Raw genomic sequence first — 25,052 nt, 5'->3', positions numbered from 1 at the left:
TTCTTGCACGCTGACTCTGACCTCCAGAGCGGGAAACTCTCTGGCGGTACTTCAGCGACTCAACTCGGTCACCTCTGAAGCTGTGAATGAGGACGCCTTCCATCTAAGGGAGCCTAGTCGACCTCAGCTCGATGAATTGATTGATTTGAAGGTCTATTTATAAACTTCCCTGTGTGGACTCATGACATCACATGTGATGTCATAGAAGGAGTTACCACTTTAGTACCATGACATCATCAGTGAGCTGAAACAGGCTGATTCACATCCTGTCATTACGTCACAGATGATGTCACGAGTTCAGTCAGATCTTGAGGACATTTGAGCTGATATGAGAAAGGATCTCTATTAATTAATCAATGGGTAAAATGTTGTTGAAAAGTGGAGGTTGACTGGACGTCTACACGACATATAATCATTTGAAATATGATGTTAGAAAGGCTGAAAGTGTAATTGGAGTGTGGAAACAGGTAGTTCAGCATTTATTGATCTATACAAGTTGTGATATTAGTTGGATACAAACTGTGTCACCTGATTGGCAGATGTGCTGCAGCCACCTGTTGGCTGGTTTAATTAATGCACCTACATTAGTGGGTAGGCTGAGCAGTTGGAGTGCGGCAGGCTTTAGAGAGTAAATACATGAGGTGTGTGTTTCTGACATAATGTAAGTAGTTTCTGGTTTGTTCTTCTTTGGAGTGTTTAATTAGTATCTGTGAAGGGAATATTGTCCATATTACCTAACCTACACTTGAAATGACTGCGCTGTGTAAATATGTGAATTATCCTGCCACTTGCCTGACATAATTACCTCCTTTTTCATGTCTTTGTTAATGTGCATCGCTATTTAAAGCATATGTAAGCCAGTAGAGAATTGGGTCCAATTATATCTTTATTTTTCTATAGTTTCCTTATTTATCTCATTTTCATTTGTTAATCAATCTGTCAATCACTTATTTGACACACACACACACACACACACACACACACACACACACACACACACACACACACACACACACACACACACACACACACACACACAGTCCTTATTTGTCATATCAACTAGAGCAAACTTATGATTGGTTAGAGGGAGTTAAGTCCCACCCTCTCTTCACGCAGAAGTCAGTGAGTTGCAGTGCGGGTAAAACAGCAGCGGTCGGAGCGGATGAGAAATAGAGAGTTAGAATAGCGATTATTAACATATCCATGAGATAAAATACTCTTCTGAATGCGTCAGAGGTGTGCGAGGGTCCGTGAGCCAGGAGTAGTAGTACTTTTGGCATTATCGTCTTGGTGAGTTGCCGAGCTAATTAGCGCTAGCGCATGCTAACTGTATTAGCCACACTGAGTTGATGTGTGAGGTGGCAGAAAACGTGTCTGTGCTCCAGAAATGCTTGAACTTGGCTTATCACTGCTGCTCACTGTTTCTGTTAACTATCTTAAGAGTTCAAAACTGAATATTATTGCTCTGATCATTTAAAAGAAGTAAGGTATGATGTTTATTTTGATACTGTGTGTGTAGTTATATTGAGATACATTGTATGATGAAACTGATGGATAAGGTCATTTACAACTTAAAGTTAAAACATCATAATTCATGGGTTAACAGCTAAAATTCATGTTGATTAAATTCATGTATAAAAAGGTTGATAAAAATGTATAAAATGTGGGAAATACTTACATTGAGATAAAACAAAACAAAACAACTGTACAGTTAAAAGAGAGAATTCATTTAATCATTATTGTGCTACAGTAATGTGTTGAGAATTATTATATTACTATGGCCATTAGAGAAAAGTAGTGACGTCATGAAAATAACAGTCCTGTCTTCATGCAGGCTGGGTTTTTTGAGAACTAGAGAACTGGATGTGGATTCTCCCTTGGATGGGAGATGGCTAGCCCCCAGTGAGATCTCTTCTTAACCTAAGGAGTGAGGAACCGAGACCTGAGAAGAGGACCTCATATCTTTTTGCTTTCACTCAAGTATCAGTGTGGTAGGACCACCACACATCCGACTACTTGAATTTTCCCCCCTGACTTGACATAAAACATTGACTTGAGCGCGCTGACTGATATCGCAAAGACATTAAAGGGACATTACACTCATGGACACTTTCAATTCAAGTTCTGCTGAAAGACTGTGAAATCTTGAGATACTGATGATAATTGCACTGCATTTTATGTTCATGTTTTATAACTTGGTACAGTAAACTTACCTCAACGTTCCTCGTGGCTCCATTTATCTGTTTTGTCTGTCATTCCCTTTTCAGCCCTCCCATTACGAACCTAGCCCCTGGTCCATATATTCTTTATTCTTTACCCTGTAGCACCTAGTGGGTTACACATACGCTCACGGTTTTTTTTAGGGTTAGGACGGTATTCTTGGAATTTGGGCTCAGTCTTTGGAAATCTGAATATGATTAGGGTTAAGTTCAGGTGCATCTTACTCCCTAAACTTCAGTTCAATTTGGAAGTGATCAAGTATTCCTCCATGGAAAAATACAATCGCCCCAGAAGGAGTCTTTGGGCATATTCCAAAGACTGAATCCAAATCCAGGAATACGATCCTAACCCGGGTTTTTCTTTTTACGAAGATGGAAGGCGTCCTCATTCACAGCTTCAGAGGTGGGCCTCAACACACAAGTCGAGCACTGCTTTCCCAAGGCCCAGTTCTTGCACGCTGACTCTGACCTCCAGAGCGGGAAACTCTCTGGCGGTACTTCAGCGACTCAACTCGGTCACCTCTGAAGCTGTGAATGAGGACGCCTTCCATCTAAGGGAGCCTAGTCGACCTCAGCTCGATGAATTGATTGATTTGAAGGTCTATTTATAAACTTCCCTGTGTGGACTCATGACATCACATGTGATGTCATAGAAGGAGTTACCACTTTAGTACCATGACATCATCAGTGAGCTGAAACAGGCTGATTCACATCCTGTCATTACGTCACAGATGATGTCACGAGTTCAGTCAGATCTTGAGGACATTTGAGCTGATATCAGAAAGGATCTCTATTAATTAATCAATGGGTAAAATGTTGTTGAAAAGTGGAGGTTGACTGGACGTCTACACGACATATAATCATTTGAAATATGATGTTAGAAAGGCTGAAAGTGTAATTGGAGTGTGGAAACAGGTAGTTCAGCATTTATTGATCTATACAAGTTGTGATATTAGTTGGATACAAACTGTGTCACCTCATTGGCAGATGTGCTGCAGCCACCTGTTGGCTGCTTTAATTAATGCACCTACATTAGTGGGTAGGCTGAGCAGTTGGAGTGCGGCAGGCTTTAGAGAGTAAATACATGAGGTGTGTGTTTCTGACATAATGTAAGTAGTTTCTGGTTTGTTCTTCTTTGGAGTGTTTAATTAGTATCTGTGAAGGGAATATTGTCCATATTACCTAACCTACACTTGAAATGACTGCGCTGTGTAAATATGTGAATTATCCTGCCACTTGCCTGACATAATTACCTCCTTTTTCATGTCTTTGTTAATGTGCATCGCTATTTAAAGCATATGTAAGCCAGTAGAGAATTGGGTCCAATTATATCTTTATTTTTCTATAGTTTCCTTATTTATCTCATTTTCATTTGTTAATCAATCTGTCAATCACTTATTTGACACACACACACACACACACACACACACACACACACACACACACACACACACACACACACACACACGCACACAGTCCTTATTTGTCATATCAACTAGAGCAAACTTATGATTGGTTAGAGGGAGTTAAGTCCCACCCTCTCTTCACGCAGAAGTCAGTGAGTTGCAGTGCGGGTAAAACAGCAGCGGTCGGAGCGGATGAGAAATAGAGAGTTAGAATAGCGATTATTAACATATCCATGAGATAAAATACTCTTCTGAATGCGTCAGAGGTGTGCGAGGGTCCGTGAGCCAGGAGTAGTAGTACTTTTGGCATTATCGTCTTGGTGAGTTGCCGAGCTAATTAGCGCTAGCGCATGCTAACTGTATTAGCCACACTGTGAGTTGATGTGTGAGGTGGCAGAAAACGTGTCTGTGCTCCAGAAATGCTTGAACTTGGCTTATCACTGCTGCTCACTGTTTCTGTTAACTATCTTAAGAGTTCAAAACTGAATATTATTGCTCTGATCATTTAAAAGAAGTAAAGTATGATGTTTATTTTGATACTGTGTGTGTAGTTATATTGAGATACATTGATGAAACTGATGGATAAGGTCATTTACAACTTAAAGTTAAAACATCATAATTCATGGGTTAACAGCTAAAATTCATGTTGATTAAATTCATGTATAAAAAGGTTGATAAAAATGTATAAAATGTGGGAAATACTTACATTGAGATAAAACAAAACAAAACAACTGTACAGTTAAAAGAGAGAATTCATTTAATCATTATTGTGCTACAGTAATGTGTTGAGAATTATTATATTACTATGGCCATTAGAGAAAAGTAGTGACGTCATGAAAATAACAGTCCTGTCTTCATGCAGGCTGGGTTTTTTGAGAACTAGAGAACTGGATGTGGATTCTCCCTTGGATGGGAGATGGCTAGCCCCCAGTGAGATCTCTTCTTAACCTAAGGAGTGAGGAACCGAGACCTGAGAAGAGGACCTCATATCTTTTTGCTTTCACTCAAGTATCAGTGTGGTAGGACCACCACACATCCGACTACTTGAATTTTCCCCCCTGACTTGACATAAAACATTGACTTGAGCGCGCTGACTGATATCGCAAAGACATTAAAGGGACATTACACTCATGGACACTTTCAATTCAAGTTCTGCTGAAAGACTGTGAAATCTTGAGATACTGATGATAATTGCACTGCATTTTATGTTCATGTTTTATAACTTGGTACAGTAAACTTACCTCAACGTTCCTCGTGGCTCCATTTATCTGTTTTGTCTGTCATTCCCTTTTCAGCCCTCCCATTACGAACCTAGCCCCTGGTCCATATATTCTTTATTCTTTACCCTGTAGCACCTAGTGGGTTACACATACGCTCACGATTTTTTTTAGGGTTAGGATGGTATTCTTGGAATTTGGGCTCAGTCTTTGGAAATCTGAATATGATTAGGGTTAAGTTCAGGTGCATCTTACTCCCTAAACTTCAGTTCAATTTGGAAGTGATCAAGTATTCCTCCATGGAAAAATACAATCGCCCCAGAAGGAGTCTTTGGGCATATTCCAAAGACTGAATCCAAATCCAGGAATACGATCCTAACCCGGGTTTTTCTTTTTACGAAGATGGAAGGCGTCCTCATTCACAGCTTCAGAGGTGGGCCTCAACACACAAGTCGAGCACTGCTTTCCCAAGGCCCAGTTCTTGCACGCTGACTCTGACCTCCAGAGCGGGAAACTCTCTGGCGGTACTTCAGCGACTCAACTCGGTCACCTCTGAAGCTGTGAATGAGGACGCCTTCCATCTAAGGGAGCCTAGTCGACCTCAGCTCGATGAATTGATTGATTTGAAGGTCTATTTATAAACTTCCCTGTGTGGACTCATGACATCACATGTGATGTCATAGAAGGAGTTACCACTTTAGTACCATGACATCATCAGTGAGCTGAAACAGGCTGATTCACATCCTGTCATTACGTCACAGATGATGTCACGAGTTCAGTCAGATCTTGAGGACATTTGAGCTGATATCAGAAAGGATCTCTATTAATTAATCAATGGGTAAAATGTTGTTGAAAAGTGGAGGTTGACTGGACGTCTACACGACATATAATCATTTGAAATATGATGTTAGAAAGGCTGAAAGTGTAATTGGAGTGTGGAAACAGGTAGTTCAGCATTTATTGATCTATACAAGTTGTGATATTAGTTGGATACAAACTGTGTCACCTGATTGGCAGATGTGCTGCAGCCACCTGTTGGCTGGTTTAATTAATGCACCTACATTAGTGGGTAGGCTGAGCAGTTGGAGTGCGGCAGGCTTTAGAGAGGAAATACATGAGGTGTGTGTTTCTGACATAATGTAAGTAGTTTCTGGTTTGTTCTTCTTTGGAGTGTTTAATTAGTATCTGTGAAGGGAATATTGTCCATATTACCTAACCTACACTTGAAATGACTGCGCTGTGTAAATATGTGAATTATCCTGCCACTTGCCTGACATAATTACCTCCTTTTTCATGTCTTTGTTAATGTGCATCGCTATTTAAAGCATATGTAAGCCAGTAGAGAATTGGGTCCAATTATATCTTTATTTTTCTATAGTTTCTTCTTTTTCTATAGACCGAGTTGAGTCGCTGAAGTATCACCAGAGAGTTTCCCGCTCTGGAGATCAGAGTCAGCGTGCAATAACTGGGCCTTGGGAAAGCAGTGCTCGACTCATGTGTGGAGCCCCACCTCTGGAGCTGTGATTGAGGACGCCTTCCATCTTCGTAAAATAAAAAAACAAAAACAAAATGAAAACAAATGGTTAGTATCATATTCCTGGAATTGGATTCAGTCTTTGGAATATGCCCAAAGACTCCTTCTGGGGCGATTGTATTTTTCCATGGAGAAATACTTGATCATTTCCAAATTGAACTGCAGTTTAGAGAGTAAGATGCACCTGACACTAACCATAATCATATTCAGATTTCAAAAGACCAAACCCTAATTCAAGAATACGATCCTAACTCTAAAGAAAATTTGAGCATATGATTGAAATAGCAATGTATATGAACAAAGACCTGAAATAGGAGGAAATTATGTTAGGCAAGTGGCAGGATAATTCACATATTTGCACAGCACAGTAATCTCAAGTGTAGGTTAGGTAATATGGACAATATTCTGTAAACAGGTGGTAATTAAACACTCCAAAGAACAAACCAGAAACTACTTAAAATATGCCAGAAATGCACAGCACCCCATGTATTTACTCTCTAAATACTAGCTAGTTGGCTTTGTGCATGCATCTCCCAAGCCTGGAGGCAGTCGGGTTAGGACCCCCCATCATGGTCTGAGCTTATTCTACACATGGTGTAGAAGCGTAAATGGCCTTATTCAGGGGTGTGAGTAACGTGGACATATGCACAGCAGCATCCTGGTCTACACCTTGTCTGTTCATAAGGTTTTATCTCTTGGAAATGACAGGCTCCTTTTCAAGGTCCTTGCTCACGGGGGCAACTCACGACTTGTGAAAACGGTGGTGTTAGTGTCAGCTGTGGTACACGTGACCCCCCCTTGGGCAATATTTGTCCATGTTCTCCCTTGAGCCATGATGACTCGGGGAAGGAGGTGTGCAGGATGTCGTATGATTTGTGACCCCTGCGAGGTTAGGCCATGGTTACACCCAGTTTCATGTTCCTGCTAACTGGGCTGGGTTCGGCCCCCTACTGCTCTATTCAAGCAGCTTGGATTATAAAATAGTAGGTGGGCTGCAGCAGCTAACCTTTAGCCAGTTTGTCTTAGTGAGGCAGTCTGGTGACATGTCGTGGCAGGGCGAACATTCATCGGGCTCCACCTATTGTACCCATAGAGTCCAGTAGAGGGCAGAGTCTGTGTGAGATAGAACAAAGGTTACGGTATTATAACCCTAGTTCTTAAATCACAGGCAGAGCCCTCTACCTGTTTACACTGCCGCTCCTACGGTGTTCTCTTAAGTGGTTTCTGTTAGCGGCAGCAGGACGCTGCCTCATACAGTATATTGTGTGAGACACACGTGATCGATAAGAGCATCCTGATTGGCCGGCTACATACATGCATTTTAGTGGGCCATTGTGTGCGTGTGATTGGAGGAGAGTATTACTCATAGAGTCAAGTAGAAGGCTCCGCCTTTGCCTATAGAACTAGGGTTACAATATCTTAACCTTTATTACTACCCTGTCTACATTGAATATGTAATATTTAAACTTTGAAACATTTTGTGTTGTAACTTCTGTCCATCAATAGGCCCACACCCTGCAGCAATGGGCAGGGCTGCATCACAGTGAGTGATGAAGACCACAGCAGCAACACGGGATGCCTGACGAAAGTGAAGCTTGATGGAGGACTAAAGCAGAAGCTGCAGGACATCTACCAACCATTCCTTATATTCATATCATCCTCTCAGTCTGCCCAGCCAGGAGAGACAGCGTGATTGTGCCCTGTGTTGGTGTGTTGATGGGAGCATCAGCTTGTTCAGTTGTTTCAAACAGAGGCATCCTGGGGTTGGGCTGTGGTTGCTGGATATCGGTGTAATCCTTCACATGTTCCTTTTGTAAAACAAAGTTTTATTCTATACAATTTTATGAGTACAGTTTTGCTGTTTGAGTTATCAAGTTTCCACATCAACCAAAAATGCAATAATAATCCATGATGACAAGTCTACTGGCCTTGTATTACATTGGCTTTAATGTTGTTACTGTACATTACATTCAAACAATTAGATGTGTAATATGTGACTTTTCACTTTAATACTGAAGGAAAAAAAGAGAGGAATCACATAATGTATTTTAAACATGTAACTATTAGATGTCATGACAGATGGAATAATGTCACACTGGCTGTTTATTAACACCTTTACACAACATTTCTGTCTTTACATTTTAAACTGAAACAGGCAGCAGGTTAGCGGATAAACTAGCAGCAGACTAACAGCTCCAGTCGGTAAAACAAACAAATGTGAGAAAAATGAGTGTTTACATACCAAGCAGAAACCACTGGCAGCTGCTTTGTTAATTCAGTCGTTAAGTCACTTTCCTCTTCACTTTTCTTTCGGTTAAACTCAACTCTAATGTGATTTGTCCAAGTGGCGTTGCTGTACGTCACTGTCCAAAATGGTGGAACCGCTCGCGCATGCACAACACAAATCGGGCAGTGATAAAACTTACCAAACAAAAAGCGAAGAAGACCCCTCAGTGTCTGTAAGAACAGTCAAGAGCAGCTCGACACTGGTTTAAAAATGGTGTCAGTGAATCACAAATGAATACGTATATTAGTGTCCTTCAGAAACTGCTGCAGTCACTCGGCTGTCTGCCGCCTCAGATGGAGGTATGCAGCACAAACGTAGAAATAAATGAATAAATGTAAAAATTCATAAATAAATAAATGTCGCAATGCATAAATGAGTAAATACATACATAAATTAATAGAAATAAAGAAATATATAAATAAATAAAAGTAGAAATACAGAAATAGCCTAAATAAAAAATATCTATGGAAATGTAGAACAGAAATCCAAGACATTAATTTATTTTTCATTACCAAAATATATTTATTTTTTTATGTATATATGTATTTGATCATTTATTTATTTATTTATACTTATGTCGTTTATTGTGGTCCATAGAGAAGGTGTCATGTTGTTCGTATGATGTCATAATGGAGCTAATGGTCCCTGACTGTGTGGACTGACTCAATCTGAAAGTTGTTAAATAGCGAGTAGAACAAATTGTCACTGTACTCTCTTTGTGTATTGTAATGCAGCAGCAGCAGAGTAAATATGAAGCACTTGAGCTCTTTCATAAGTCATGAGTCATTCAGTTATAGTCAATAAACTAGACTATTGTGAGTGTCAGACGGGAGGATACAGACATCATGCTTCGTGCTGTATGTTGGGTTTTTGTGTGTTTGTCTGTAAAGGAGAATCAGAATAAAGAGAGATGATTTAGCCTGTTTCCAAGTATACATATGTGGTTTGGAAAGTATTGAATCTTATAATGTGCATATAACTTTTAAAAGACAAGTATTCCCTCATTTCTGCAGTGTATGAAAACTTCATTTCATTTCCCAGGAGGACAGATTTCACATTGTTAGTCAGCTATGTGCACTAATGAGAGCTAACAGATGACTAATTAGAATTTAGGATTTAAAAACATAAAATTTCAGGATTAGATCTAGTTTAAATTTGTACACTGTTCAGGAAACTGAAGCTCATTATGAGTGCTAATCCTGGGAAAACCCGATCAATGTTAACAATGAATACTGATAATGCTCTGGCTTTCATCTTATCTAGTATCCCCTGGTGAATTACACCAAATATTCATACTCGGTTCACTGATGAAAATGCTTCTGGATCCTGAATGCAGGCAGCCGCTGCATGAAATGCCCGGGATCACCAAGTGTGCCTCTGAAAAACATAATTACATGATAATCCCAAACAAATATATTTGCATTTCTTGCTGTCATCAGAGGAACATGGATCTTTATTTGAATTTTAATGAATCTGAAAGTTGGTAGAAACATATCATTTATTACAGAGATTTAACCCTTCAGAGTGCGTACATACATACATAATCTTTTAAAAATAAAAAGAGAACCACTTCTATTCATATCAACAGTAATTGTACTCCTGATTTTTAATGCGTCTGCCACCAAGGTCCATTATGCAATCATGAGGAGACTCCCAAGCATCTCATATAGACAGTGCCATTTGCTGGCCAATACAAATCTTTTCACACTGCACATTTTTAGCCCGGGGTTACCTTCGGTTGGCGGGCTGAAGGTGAAAAGCTGCTTTTCTTCCAGTCCAGAAATGCTGTTACTTGTAACCTCTGCCAGCCTTTTAATATTGCATTACATTGTTTAGTTTAGTTGCAGGTGGTATGAATTCAAAATTCTTGAATGTGCACTTGTGTTAAATTGAAATGAATTAGGCTAAGTGTATTACCACATAATAAGTGGCTCATTGTGGTCCATAAGACGGCCGCAGATACATTCTGAATTGTCAGTAAAATGAGACACTTCAGCACTGCTTAAGATTTCCTCACTGGAATGAGTATAGTATATATTATATACCATATAGCTTTTACAATTTTTCTCTTGATAGTCACTTCTATTTCATTTTGATTGTTGAAAATCTATTCAAAACACATGACATTGCTAAATGTTGCTGCAGACCATTTCTGTTTATGTTATCACCAGTAAAAGATAACTTTACCTTGTGTTTGACCTGTTAGTTTTAAAGGTCTTAAAGTCTGATAATATTCTTTATTGTTATAAAATCCCATTAAAGACCAAAACCAACAATGAATTGAACCAATTAACAAGTATTGTCTGTGTGCTACACATCAGTAGTCCGCCCACACAGGTGTTTTCATTTATGTAGCCTGACTGGAGCTCTTCTCAGGACTGTGTGGGCGTGTACAGACTGTGACAACTCCTTCACTCTCCTGTTTATTGTGTTGCACCTGTTAGGGCAACTTTCAGCCATATCATTCTTATTAGTCCATAAAGTTATATGACAGCATGTAATTGAACAATGAAAGTAGATATTTGTGACCCATTTTTTAAAGATTTACATCTGAGTGAAAGAGCTCGGGGCTGAGAACCACAGACAGGGAGAGTTGGAAAATATTGAGAGACAACTAACATATTGTTGTTTTTTCTCTTTTCATTGGGATATCTTGACTATAACAAAAATACTGAACATCTTTTACATGTTGTGCTTAAATATAATGCTGGAGAGCTCCCTTTGTTTTTAGATTATAATGTTTCATCTGTTGTTGCAATTTTAAAAGTGCTCTCAAGCTCAGCATGGAGATTGGAAAATTCTTCTACTCTCTGCTTATATATTACTACGCTAAACTCCTTCTAGGGTCCAGTCACCCCTGGGTTACAGTAAGTGCAGTGTGAAAAGGGCTTATTTATATGGGCTTTTATTGGCGGTGTTGGGGGTTGCAACTCAGGGTTTGGAGAAAGCTTGCCATGCCTTTATGAGGAGTATTCGTACTCCTCCGCACTACGCCGCCCAAAGTCCATCCAGCCCAGGTAATCTCTGTCCTTTATCCTGTGGCTGGGGGAGAGACCACTGGCTCTGCTGGTGATGGAGGATCTGGTTTGGTAGCCTGGAGTAGACAGAGACAGGAAAGGGTCAAGTTTCATGACACTGACGATGTAATTAGGACAGAAAGATGTGTGTGTGTGTGTGTGTGTGTTGCGTTAATCTAGAGCACATTGAGAGCTTCACAACCAAAACATGATTCCACTGCTTGTCTACTTGCAAGTCTACTAGAGTGACTGTGAAATAACAGTGTATACCCTCTGAATGAGATTGTTGAAGTAACTCATGCTGACTTGTTTTGTTTCTATTCCTGTCTTTGTGTGTTCAGTCAGACCAATGAGCTCAGCAGGTCTCCCAGTGACTCAGTGTTGACTTGAAAAAGACACTGAGACACACAGTGATATAGAGAGAAGAGAATGAGGTCAGGAGATGTGGAGGGAAGGACAGAAGGAGCAGGCCGGCAGAGAAAAGAAAGGAGGGAAGCATAAATGGAAAAGACAGAAGGAAGGAACAAGGAGGAGGTATGGAAACATGGAGGGAGGACAGAGGAAGCTACTGTAGAGGGAGGTGGGAAATGCCAGATGGTGGGAGTACGGCACAGCATGAGTGATGGTACATTACAGAAGGATGGATGTTAGGAAGAGAGAAGACCGCAAGCAAAATAATATGAGAGGAATTTTATGTGTGTTGTGAGATGAGATGGCTAAAGGGAAAGACTGCAGCTCCCAATTACTCTTTCTATCCACCTCTTCTCTCTTCTTCTCTCCATGCTCACATCAGTGACATCCGACGGCTCACCTTTCCTGGAGATCAGTCTGGCCAGTAGCTGGCTCAGGCTGTTTCGAGCGTCTGCCTCCTCCCGGGGTTGGTTGTAGTTGGCAAGCTGCCCTGAGGGGAGCGCTGGAGCTGAGCGGACCTGGCGTGTGTGGTTGGGTGAAGGGGCAGGTAGGCTGTCTGACACCAGAGTCTCACCATCAGCTCTCTGTGACTGGAGAACATGAAAAAAGTAAAAAAAAAATCCTATATCTAATCAGTACCTAAATTTTGACTTTACTGTAACTTAAAATTGAAACAGTTTGCAAAAACTCACCCAGTTCTGACTGTTTATCAAGGACATGGCTTTTATGCATCTACCAATTATTGTACTTGCTTCTCAAGCTTAGTTCTGAATTAAATGAGTAAGATTGAGGCATATGCCACATTGTTGTACCTATAAATAATATAATGTTTCATATACTGAATGTAAGTGTTGCTGTCTTTCAATTTCTTTTTGTGTGATGGGTCATGATTATACCAGATTTTTTTTGCAAATCTTGACTGTGAGTGTATTACAGTGTGTGTGTGTGTGTGTGTGTGTGTCTCACCATTGACTGTGAGGGCAGACTCAGGGAACCACTGGACAGAGCAGCCAGGAGAACACACACACAGATACCTACATTCATGACTGGAGGAGGAGGAGAGAGGAGGACAAAATATAAGTTAAAATAAATTCAACACTGTCATTTTCCTGTTAGATCACTTGCTCTTTACTGTCTGTGCCTTTCAACTGCCTCCCTCGCGCTCATTAAATATGTGCTTCTCAGGGGGCGAAGTAACAGGTAATGCGACTTTTGCAGAAAGCAGCAATAAATCATTTCACAGTGGTAGAAACCACAGCGGTGGGGGAAGAAATTAACCTCTGATGGTTCTTCTGGAACCTAAGGCAAATATCATTTTGTCTGTCTTACACACTCTCTCACTCTGTCACAGAGTGGCGGAACAATTTGGTATTTAACATAGTTAAATGTGGCGCAGCTGTGATGTATGCTCACTGTCAGCATTAGCAGAATCCCAAAGGAAACACAACCAATTATCTCTAAATCTACATTTTGCTCTGTTTGCTGTTTTTTTTAACAGGGTTCACATGAAAGTCGGTATTAACATGACAGTGCTGAGTGAATAAATTACGTGAATTTCTCCCCTTTCTTCAATCTCTTTCTCACATAAGAAAATTTAAATATTGGCCTAGAAGAAGTCCTGATGTACTCATGAATTCATGCAGTTTCTGTCATATTGTCTATGAAAATGTAGTTTTACATCATTGTGATAAGAATATTTAATGTGCAAAAAAAAACTACACAAAAAATTCTTACAAAGGCTGGTATACTGTTTTCTAATACTGCATTTGTCTTGTAGCCTGGCTGAGAACAGCAGCATGTTAGTTTTGATAAATGACGCTCTGTGCCAGAACATTCTTCCAGAGGAAATTATCCAATTAGATAAAACCAACAATGCCAGTCGCTTTGAGGTTTTCAATTTCCAATAATCTAAACCTCTCTCTCTCGCTCTCTGTCTGTCTGTCTCTCTCTGTGTTTCTATTACAGCAGTGCTCTCTGTGGACCTCTCTCTCTCTTTTTACTCTAATGCACTGTTACTTGAGGTCTTTGTGCAATTGCACCTCAATTTTTCCTTTTTTTCATTCTTCTCCCTTTCTTTATCTAGTCAAAGCATAATCATTTCCTGCACTTTATGCATAAAAAACAAACACACAGGAGGTATAAATGTTTTTGACAAGTAGTAGCTAGTAGTAGTAGTAGTAGCATCTAGCTTTACTTTAAAGACTCTTATTTATTTGTTGGGGTGAATATTTCAACAGAGGCAGGAATCAGAACTCATAAACATGTGTGCTCCAAACAAAGATGTGTATACAGAGTCCACAGCTTCCTCCAGTTAGTGTTCACTGGACATGAAGATTACAGACATTATCAGCTCACTTCATCAACTAGAAAATACAGTACAGCATCTTGAGATGAAAACCTTCCACTCAGTGGTTTTAAACCAAATGTCATCTCGAATCTGTGTTCCTGTGTAATTTTATCACTGTAACTCAATACAACAGCCCATTTAGCCATTGAATAATTTTGTTTCAATTGACACAGTGGTGGTGTAAACAGTCATTCTCTCCATGCTAATATAATTCCTCTTAGCAGCTGGTCATTGTTTCTCATTCATTATTCAATGGGCTGGTAATGATGCGGTACTGTAATGTGTGTGAAAGCCCTCCCCTCTCCACTCCTCAGAATAAAAATTAAGCTGAATAAATTAAGATGGAAAAAATATATTTTTGAACACCTCCAAGCTCAGTTCCTGTACAAAGACAAACGCACAAAAATTCTCCAGGTGGAAGTTAAGAGAGGAAACAAAATTCCAATGCTCTAATCTGAATATTTGCACACTGATAATAGAAATATGCAGCTGTCATTATTTTACATTATTAAGTATTTTGTCATTAATATGCTTCAACATTTGGCAGTTTTGCCTGTTATATTATGTATTGAGGTTATATGTTTTATATGTTCCCTCAAAGTTTAAACTAACTGAATTAAAACTACTGATACAGATTTTTTATTATTATTTAAATGAAAATTTATTTAATTTTCATTCTATTGAAATGAAATTTTAAATGAAATGTGAAAATCACATTTCAAAAATTATTCCTTTCCTTGCAGCTTTACAGATCAAACATACACTTTTTGCATTTGTGCTGTGCAAAACACTAAAAGACAAAAAAGGCAAGACAAATAATTGAAAATGAAAGAAGTAATTAGCTCAAAGAACCAATCAGCTTCACAAAGTGTTTTAAGTATTTGTAATAAATTTGGAATTTGTCCTGCTGCAACAAAAACCCTGAAAACAACTAAAGGACACAATTTCACAATCAGTTTTTCATCCTTACCTGCAATTGTTGGCGTTGACAAGGAGAAGATTAGTCTGATGTTGAGCTTTGCTCCAGTGTTCAGGCTGTGAGTGAGTGAGAGAGAGGATGAGATGTTTTATACTGACACAGGAGGGGCCTGGACAGATGGGAGGAGCCTACTGCTGGCGCAGAAACTGATGCCGCTGATGCAACTGAAGACGCAAACAAGTACACATACTGCAACTGCACAAATGAACTGACACGTACACACGCAGACATGCACTCACAGTCACCTATATGAAGAAGGGTCGGGACAAAGGTGGCAGCTTTAATTATGTTGCCTCCCTCGCTCACCTGTGTGAGAAACAGAGAGATACACACACACACATTCACACACATACACACATTGGTAGTTTGAATATGTAGTTCAGAGAAGCTGAAAGGCTCTTTAACATGAAGTAAAATGCATTGCTGTCTGAGCATTTAAATGGCCTGCACACACACACACACACACACACACACATTAACATATACAGTATATAGACAGAAAAAGAGAAAAAAAGGGGGGAAATATTATATTTCCTTGTTCAGGTTTGTTTTTCCTTTGGATCATGAAAAAAGCTTAGATTATTCTGGAAGTTATTAATTCACATGTGTAGATGAGGAAACACAATGTAAAACATATCCTATGTTGCAACTCTCAAGCTGGAAAATATTTTCACTCCATCACTGCATTTGAATCTTTCATTCTGGTAGACCAGAAGCAATGTGTGCTTTGGTGCCCATTCAATCTCAGCGGGGGCGAAATGACTTGGTGGAATTATTTAGGTGTGGCAGGCCACCAGCCTGGTTCATGAAGGAAATACATTTCTCTCTGGTGCTTTCTTTTCTTCATGCCACCAATGATCACTGATGGAGCTCTGTCAAAATGAGACCAAAGTGGGTCAGAATGTAATTCTTTGACTAAATAAACCTTTAGTTGTGTGTGATGCATGTGCAGCAACCAGCATCCAAGAAAGAAAATGCTGCTGAAAGAGTTTCCTGATTTTTTTCAGACAAATATTTGTGTGTTTCATTAAAAATATAATCAGCGCACCACACACTGTTGTGATTATGATTGTACTTGATATCAGTAACAATGTTTCATTTATATCTTCACCTCATCTTTGATAGTAATTTTTTTCAGAGGAGACATTTGCACATCCAATTATCTCAGATGCAAGTATGTTGGAAAGTATCACTTCAGTCTTGAGAAAAAAAGATCCTGCATTATGCTCTTGCTCAGCATCACAATCATAATACATAGAATAAAAGTCTGACAGATCATAATAGAAACCAGCTGAACAATTAAGAAATGTTGTTGAACACATTATCCAAATGGTTTGAGGTCTGAAGAGAAATGCTTGAATGCCCCTCAAGCTTCAAGGTCAAAATTAAATAAAAGAAAAACTGACATTCTGGTTTTTTGTCTGATAAAAATCTCTGGAACTCAGAAAGTGCGATTTGTGTCAGAAAAAGAAAGTAACAGCATGACTGTGCTTTGTGGAAAAAGGCTGAGTGGCCTTCATACACTACATGGTATGTGCGGCACACTGCAAGTTAATGTCTTAAAAGCAAATTGCTTTAGTAATAATGCAATTGGTTTTAAACGTTTCATTAAAGCTGTAAGGTCTTACTTAAGCTTATAACTCACTGTTCAAGCTAAAGCATCAATTAATCAGTGATTGACTTCTTTATTCAAGTCATTAAAGGTTGCCTCTTTACTTTTAAATCATAAAGCTATTTCATTAAAAAAGATGTTTTATTATCTTCATCAGTCAAAAAGAGCTCTAGGTATGCAGCTGCTTTCACTTGCCAGGATCCATTATCATTCCTGTTATGTCCTGTTATGTACTGATTTGCTTGCAGGACTTGTCGGATTCATTTAAAATTCTTCATTTGTTCGGTTTCTGGCGAGGTCACAGGAAGGCTCTAAAGCATTTTTAAAATATTTCCATTCTTTAACTTTGTGTAGTTCAAGACCTGAAACTTTTCACTTCCCTGGGGATGTTTGCTGGCATTCAGGCTTAAATAGATATTATTATATTATTGTTATTGTGTTATATTTTGTGGGTTAACTTCGTCATTGCTTTTAGATGTCCTTGAAGTACTATGAAACTGATGCTGAGCATAGGCCTGCATCACCAGGCAGTAATAAACAATATTGGTGCCACAACAGCGAGACACTACTTTGTTTTGGGGTTTATATGTCCTATTTTAGAGTCAAGGAACTGCTAAACACATCAGGAACCACATCAACTTTTGTTTTAAACTCAAGGACAGAAAATCTCAAATAATCAGAGGTGACAGAAAGTTTAACGTTGAGCTAAGCTACAGAGACATGACACTGAGGACTGGCAATGAATTATCTGTAAATGTGAGAGAGAGGATGAGTGAGTGTCAGTGGACTACCTGAGTCTGTCCCCCTGTGTGTTTTTAGCTCTACTCTCGTATGTTAATGAGGCTAACATTAGCCTGATCCCCCTGTCACTGACAGCAGTGTATGGCGTTCACTCATACACTGTCAATGGCACCTGTCTAACTTCTTACCAGCACCATTTTCAAATCACCTGATTGGCCGTGGAGGTGCACTACAAGATTTACTGTCTTTATTCATTAACACCATCCTACCACTCCTCCCTGCTCCTGCTGTACAGTCAAGAAATATGAAGTGAAATATGAATATTTACTGCTCCTCCGAGTGCCTACAGTTTATTTGACTCACCATGTTTCAAAATCTCCTCTGTGGTGTCTTAGATATCGAGTGTGCTTATGAGAAACAGAACAAATGACTGGAAGCCAACTAATCCACTCTCCTCCTGCAGGATTTCATTACAGAGGTACAGTTGTAAGGCTCGTCAGACAGGTTCAAAGTCTGGTGTATGGGGAAAAAAGTGTCCTAAATAAATAAATAAAATAGCCTTCTGTGTAAAATAGTTATGTTGAAGGCGTGATGAAGCTGCTTTCTCTGTTTAACATAGACCTACTGTATTCTGCAGCATCTCCAGCATCATCATTTCTATACATTGTGTGCATATTTATATCACATAATATTACACTCACCTAGCAGATGCTGCTGTCATAAGCGGCTTACATTTTTTCGCATACACGTAGCCTACATCAGGAGAGATTTAGTGTCCAACATTTGACACAAAGACACACTATCTTTGCCTCTATCATAGATGATAAAGTCAGCATGTTTCTCCTCAGAATTGCATTCAGTATTTTTTTTTCTTTTTTTTTTTAAAGCTTTCAATGAGCTTGGGTATTTTTTGTTGTTTGTTGTTGACATTTTGACGTCACAGTAGGAAAACATAGACTGTAAATGACAGAATTAAAGATGGAGTTTCTGTTACCTGCTTTAGTTTCAGGCTCCCGGTACTGTGCACACACTGTTATGGCTTACTGGGACACGAGGATAATGGAATCATCATTAAAGTTATCAGTGACAGTTGTGCTTTTCCTGTTATAACAAGTAAAATGTCTGCTGTTGAAAAAGGCCTGTTTGGATTTTTTGGGCAGTTTGGCCTTAAAAAATCCCAACAGGCTGAACATCCTTTTCTATATATGATTAATTTCTTTGGACGTCTTTGGAGTCAGAGCTCAGTTGCTATTTCTGTGACTTTTTTGGCTGCAAATGGAGCAATTTCTACAAGCAAATTCTGGCAGACAAAAATGCTGCATACTCATGTGACATACTCTACTGGACACAACACTACATATCTAATGCATCCTTCATAACAGGGCGGTCTATTTAAGCCCTGGGAAGGCCTAACCGGCTCACTGTTTTGCTATAACCATGTTCACTGCTGTTCTGCTTATTTGAAAGTTCACCATTCATAAACTGGTCCGCCAACAGTCCCATAATGTCGCCTCAAGACGAGTTTGCAGAGGAAATAATCGTGTTTGCACAGTGGTCCCTGTTGCTGCTGCTGCCACAGGTGTTGATAATTATGTGACTGTTCACCACCTGATGGACAACATGCTCACTTCCAGCTCTGTTATGATCAATTCTCCTGCTTCACCTCAGCAAGCTAAGTGTTTGCTGCTTACTCTAACATGCGTTTCATGAGGTAATGTTTGGGCTCTGTGTGTGAGCTTAAGGTGGCTGTCTGTGTTGCTTGTGGTTCATGTGATAGCTTCTGCTTTTTGCCTGCTGCTCTGTGCAGTAGGCTATTTGCCTTGAACTGTGAATGACAGTATATTTTTTGCAGCGGCTGATGTTATTTTCTTTAAGCTATTATTTGATATATTATTATGATGCTTTTATGCTGATGCGTGGCTCATGATGGAGTGTTATGGGCTTAAATGGTTTTGCAACAGACTTGGCTTGTTGCTTGTTTATGGAGCCCCTGTTGGCTTAACGCAAACGTTGGGAGGAGAATAATAAGGCCTGTTTGAATGTTGGCTTTACAGATGTAAACATGACTTTCATCTTGCACACAGCGTATTCACATAAACTATTTCCCTTGTTATTACTGGCTTCATAGACAGCCCTCCAAATTGAAACCTGGGTTTGTGTCAGCTTGACTTAATATTCTTTATCTCAGTTTAATCAGTCTCAGCTCCTGGTTTATGGTTTATGCAACTGCTACACTCAGCTGTACTCATTGTTAGTCTATGCTTAAATCCATGTAGTGGCCATCTGCTTATGACTCTTTATAGCATTTGATAAGAAGATGCTTCCCTCCATCTATACATTTGCGATTTGAATAAGGGATTCTGCTGCATACCTTACATGTTTTTGCCTGCTGCTGCATATCAGGTAAGATGTTTGGTTCATCCACCTCATTTCACTGGATGTCATATTCACCTCTCATGGCCTTACTTTAAGTGCTCAGCTCAGGATGGTCATATTGCAGCTGTACAGAGCATAAACATGCATGTAGGCCTACTGGCTTGAATTAGGCTCTGTATGTGTATGTCTGTGCGATTTTAACAGGGGCCTCACTAAAGAGAGGCTTTTCGATTGATCTTCATGCAAAGTTTACTGTATTCCTCTAATGCTGATGTATGAAGTTAACCCTCCGCTGGAATGAGCGATCAGTCCCTGTCAATCTGAGAGTATCCATACACACAGGGTTCACAACGACATCCCTGTCGTCATAAAAGAAAGCACGCATGCACACAGTTTTTCAAGGAATGTGTGCATGTTTTTTTTCCCTCGGTCTCTCCCCCTGCCACTAGTGAGTCATAGTACTTGAGTTAATTGCAGCGTTGTGTTGCTGTACAGGTCAGAAACCTCTTCAGTAGATGGACTCTCTGTTCCGCTCTAATCAACTGGCTCGTACTGTATTGTCAGACATGAAGGGAAGGCCAGGGGCAGAGATGAAAAATGAGGAGGGGGAAAGTGGGCAGAGAATGATGTCGATGATGAAAACATAAATTAAATCACCTATATCACTTTTAAAAACAGTTACCAAGTGCTTTATTAGAAAACATAATCTGCGGCAAGCTGTTTTAGCCCATCAAACAGCAAATGGTTCAAAAGAAAGACCTTGAGAGTCAGGAGAGACAGACAATTTAGAAGAGAAAATGAAATTAATGTTTGCAATTATGCTCTGGGATTATATGAGAAAGCACAAATATAAGATAATTGCTTCGACCATGAGGCAACACTTTAAAACACATCAAGGACTTATTTAGTCTGTAATCTGATAGTACTTTTTTTTAATCAGGATTGTTTCTGATTGCAGATATTACCTGTAAAGTCCCTCAGCTTCGGCTTAATGAAATCTTGTTTAGATGGACAGAGGCCTCAGGTCAACTTGTTGCCTGCAGTCAGTGACCTCACTGAAAACTTTGCTTGTCTTTTCTAAATGGCATATCAAGATTTTATTCCAAGCCCAAAATTATAAAAGATATAATTCAACTTTATCATGAATTGAAGTTCTTCCACCCTTTGATAAGAACAACTTGCTTTGCGCCATTAATGAGGACCTTTATATATAATCTGAATATTCCTCACCACTCCTAACACAAAACTTTCCCTACTTTCTAACTATAAGATCAGAACAAAAGCTCTTTACATTTTCTTCGGGAGATGGTGGTTGTCTGAACCAAATTTCATGGCAATTCATCCATGGATGTCAAGCCCATGTTGGCACTAGAGGAAAAGTCAGGGATCATATTTCAGTCTGGACCAACTAATGTTGCCATAGAGCCACACTGCTAGCTTGGCCACAAATGGAAACCAAGCCATCATTAGTGGACATCTTTGGATGAACTTTTATGATCCTAAAAAACCTATTAACCTTATGTTACAGCTAGGAAATGGTATATTACTGTAATTATGTATTGCTTATTTGTCTACCTAAAGCGTCCTAGAACATAATCCACCCTGAATAAAATAAAGAAAGGCCACAAAGTGAGCGAGCGAATGAATGAATGAATTCCTGGTTTGGAGCAAGGATGTTGCCATGTTTTATGATTTCACTCATATGTTGATAACATCATGGAGGAAATAGTTAATTTATTTGATTATGACATTTTTTCAATTAAATCAAATGATTACTCTTTCTCCAAGTAAGGAGCTTTCTGTCTTTCCAGCATAAGGCACTTCAGTAACCCAAAGGAAAAGTCGTCCAGTGGACAGTAACAGTATATCTGGTCAATTAAATTTTAGTCTGAAGGTAAACCGCAGGTCAAAGCTCCTAAGAAATTCAGCCACATGATTTTTGCTACACCAGTTCTGATCCCCTGACACGTCTTCTCAAACTTTCATGATTATAATGACCAGTCCTTGACTTGTTGTCCACAGTTGTTGCTTTGCTGCTCTCCCTAATTTTCTACAGTTTGCAATCAAACTTCTTAACTAACCAGTAAGTAAAATAAATCATACAGGATTATCAAGTCTTTAACAAGATATGATGTTTACATTTTTTACTATTTATATACTATAATATTATACAATTTTATAATTTACTGAATAGGCTGTACACTGTTTGAATTAAATAAACCATCTGTGAGTTCAGGTCTGGTGTGCAGACCTGCAAGGTCTTATTGATGCATCTTAAGCATGAGTTTCTCAGGGGAAATAACGCGAGACTACATTCAACCGCTCTTTCTAATAGATACTTTCATCAATACTAATGCTTCTCTCTGGGCTATAAAAACAGTGTGCAGTTTGTGTGTATAACTTTCACAATATCAGTTACATGTGTTTCTTTATCTGTGTCACTGTGTGTGTGTGTGTGTGTGTGTGTGTGTGTGTGTGTGTGTGTGTGTGTGTGTGTGTGTGTGTGTGTGTGTGTGTGTGTGTGTGTGTGTGTGTGTGCTGGAGAGAGAGAGAGAAATAACAGTAATGATAGAAAGTTCTGAGGCAATTGGTTAAACAAGGGAGAACTCTGTTATTATCGGGAGGGATCATACTGAAATATTATTAATGTTCCTGGATGTCTGCTGAAATATCTTTAACTGTTCTGAATTATTAGCTGGCAGGAACTGCAAAATGCTATCCTGGGGTGAACTCGTTTTGTATTACATAACAGACAACAAAACAGAAAAAAACAACTGTAAGCAATAAAGCAGTGTGCTCAAAATCAACATCACTGCATGAATATACAGTATTTAAACTGACATCTTTCTGCATCGAAATTTTAGAGGTGTAGAGTTCTATGTATGTTGGATAGAAAGAGAGTAAAAGTGTGTTCTAAAGGAACCACTTACATACAAATCTCAGTTTTCCCAGAATGAAATCTAACAATGAAATATTGTTTTTCTAATAAAAAATAAAACCCAAGAAATCACAACTATGCAAAAAAAATTTCGGCACTCCATCTTTAGGTGAAATAATATAGTGAATTTATTCTTTGAACATAGAGTCCAGACCCTGATTAAGACTTGGAGTCGATATGTGTTGGTCTGCTTGATTGCCTAAACTCACAGAGTAAATCCACTATATCGTTTCACCTGAAGATGGAGTGCCTTAGTTTTTTTCCATGGTTGTCTGCATCACCTACAGACAAATATCTAGCAAGACTTCCTGGATTTAGTTTTTTGTACTTTTACCTGCCCCAATAAAGAGCGTCTGTCATATGGGCCATCAGAACCATGCAGCGCTTCCTCCACCTGTTGTAAACTAATTTTTCTAATATCTGTTAATAATTTTTAGAAGTTAATCATGACATTTATTGTATCGGGCCAAACATGCGTATTCAATTTAAAGTATTATACTTCTGTGTCAACATTCATTGGGAAACCAGTGACTGTAAGCAACCTCTTCACATTTTTCCCCATAAAATAGTGTAAAAAAATATAAAAAATCTAAAGGAATGTCTAAGTGGACTGGGGTAAGGTTTAAGGTCAAAGGCCAAAATGATATTTCTGTGTTTTCTAAAGAGCCTTAACTGATCTTTTTATCAGGTTTAGCATACTGTGGCATACAATGGGAAAGAGTGACTCCCTCTGTAATTCAAGAACCGCCAATGAGGATCATAATCATCTGGGTGCAGTCAGTCTACCTAACCTTAAAATAGTCTTGCAATATCAGACAATCATAGATCTCTACCTACAGAAGTCTGTGGGTTTCTAAATGCATGGTAGTTGCTTGAACGGCAGCGAGAACACCCCTTACATTTTGTCAAAGGCCACGCCTTGCTGGAAATGATGCTCTCCCCCCATTCTCCTCCGTAGAGAACTGCATATCACCGCCCCAATATGAAGGGCCACCCTAAAGACTTTGGATTTGTTCTGCAATGCAGGTTTTTTTCAAACTCTTCAATTGTTTCCACCCAGTTTTAACAACAAAACCTGGGAGACTGTCCTCAGTCTAACCTTAAAGACACTTTCAGGAAGTCAACTGGTCCAAATGTAACAGCAATCGATGGCAGCGTACAGATCAATGTCACCTCTCCTGCTCTGCTTTTATCTGGGATGGATTTGATTTACTTAAGATGCCCCCTCCCATCCTACGGTATATACAGTGTACGTCCTGAATCAGCACTACAGTGTCTGTGGTAGAAGTTCCCGATCCTGTATCTCACAAAGCTGGAAATAGAGACAGAGTGAGGAGACCTCTTCTCCTCTCTTCTCTTTGCTCTTTTTGTTTTGACAGTTAGTTTAGACAGTTATATTGCCAGCCCGAGGCAGTCTGTCACTGGCAGGAAATAGAGGAGTTTTGCTGGTTGAATGAAGAAAATGTGTTGGAAACAGCACAGTGAGAAGCAGCGCAAACACACATGGATGCAAGTACTTATACATTGTGACAAAGTGGGTGAGACCACACCATTTGTCCCCATTACACTTTGTGTTTCTTTCCATACTTGTCATTTGTTTGTTTAGCCAGTAAATGTAACATTGCTTTCACATATTATTATTATATTTGTTTGTTTCTCTTTGTGTTACATTTACACTTGTATTTATGGTTTAATCAAGACAGACAAGTATTTAAGTTCATTTATTGTTTATTAATCTGAGTCCTGAGTTTCTTGAATTATAGATTAGCTTGTGTTTCCGACCATACTCAACATGCTTTCCAGGAGACAAAGGGAAGTCACTCAACCACCTCCTGCTTTTATATTCTCACTGACATCACCTTTGATGGCATAGGTTAGACCAAGTATGGGGGGACTTAATTTCCGTGGTTAAATGTTTGGTTTAGTGTATGTGTATGATTTGTACTTGGCTTGTAATGAGGATTATGC

The 25,052-nt window shown here is 39.2% G+C and overlaps 1 protein-coding gene and 2 long non-coding RNA genes across 4 annotated transcripts; 2 read left to right on the top strand and 1 right to left on the bottom strand.

Annotated features, from left to right (window-relative positions):
- Positions 1-969: 969 nt before the first annotated feature.
- LOC121906066 lies at positions 970-2,223 on the top strand. The gene is made up of 2 exons (XR_006098525.1): positions 970-1,290; positions 1,835-2,223. It is a non-coding gene; the product is annotated as an uncharacterized LOC121906066 (long non-coding RNA).
- Positions 2,224-3,669: 1,446 nt separating this feature from the next.
- LOC121906065 lies at positions 3,670-9,055 on the top strand. The gene is made up of 3 exons (XR_006098524.1): positions 3,670-3,945; positions 4,488-6,424; positions 7,883-9,055. It is a non-coding gene; the product is annotated as an uncharacterized LOC121906065 (long non-coding RNA).
- Positions 9,056-11,552: 2,497 nt separating this feature from the next.
- Positions 11,553-19,287, bottom strand: LOC121906064 (cholecystokinin-like). 2 transcript variants are annotated; one of them, XM_042424742.1, is made up of 7 exons: positions 19,243-19,287; positions 18,765-18,813; positions 15,663-15,723; positions 15,409-15,473; positions 13,058-13,137; positions 12,492-12,681; positions 11,553-11,757 (listed from the first exon to the last, which is right to left on the bottom strand). In XM_042424742.1, the coding sequence occupies exons 5-7, from the start codon at positions 13,133-13,135 to the stop codon at positions 11,624-11,626; spliced, it is 402 nt and encodes a 133-aa protein (XP_042280676.1). In that variant the 5' UTR covers positions 13,136-13,137; positions 15,409-15,473; positions 15,663-15,723; positions 18,765-18,813; positions 19,243-19,287; the 3' UTR covers positions 11,553-11,623. The 2 variants fall into 2 exon arrangements, with proteins under 2 accessions (XP_042280676.1, XP_042280677.1); XM_042424743.1 differs by lacking the exon at positions 15,663-15,723.
- Positions 19,288-25,052: the final 5,765 nt, after the last annotated feature.

Source organism: Thunnus maccoyii, chromosome 10, assembly GCF_910596095.1.
Source record: "Thunnus maccoyii chromosome 10, fThuMac1.1, whole genome shotgun sequence".
Lineage (NCBI taxonomy): Eukaryota > Metazoa > Chordata > Actinopteri > Scombriformes > Scombridae > Thunnus > Thunnus maccoyii.
This window is presented reverse-complemented; position numbering and strand designations above follow the sequence as displayed.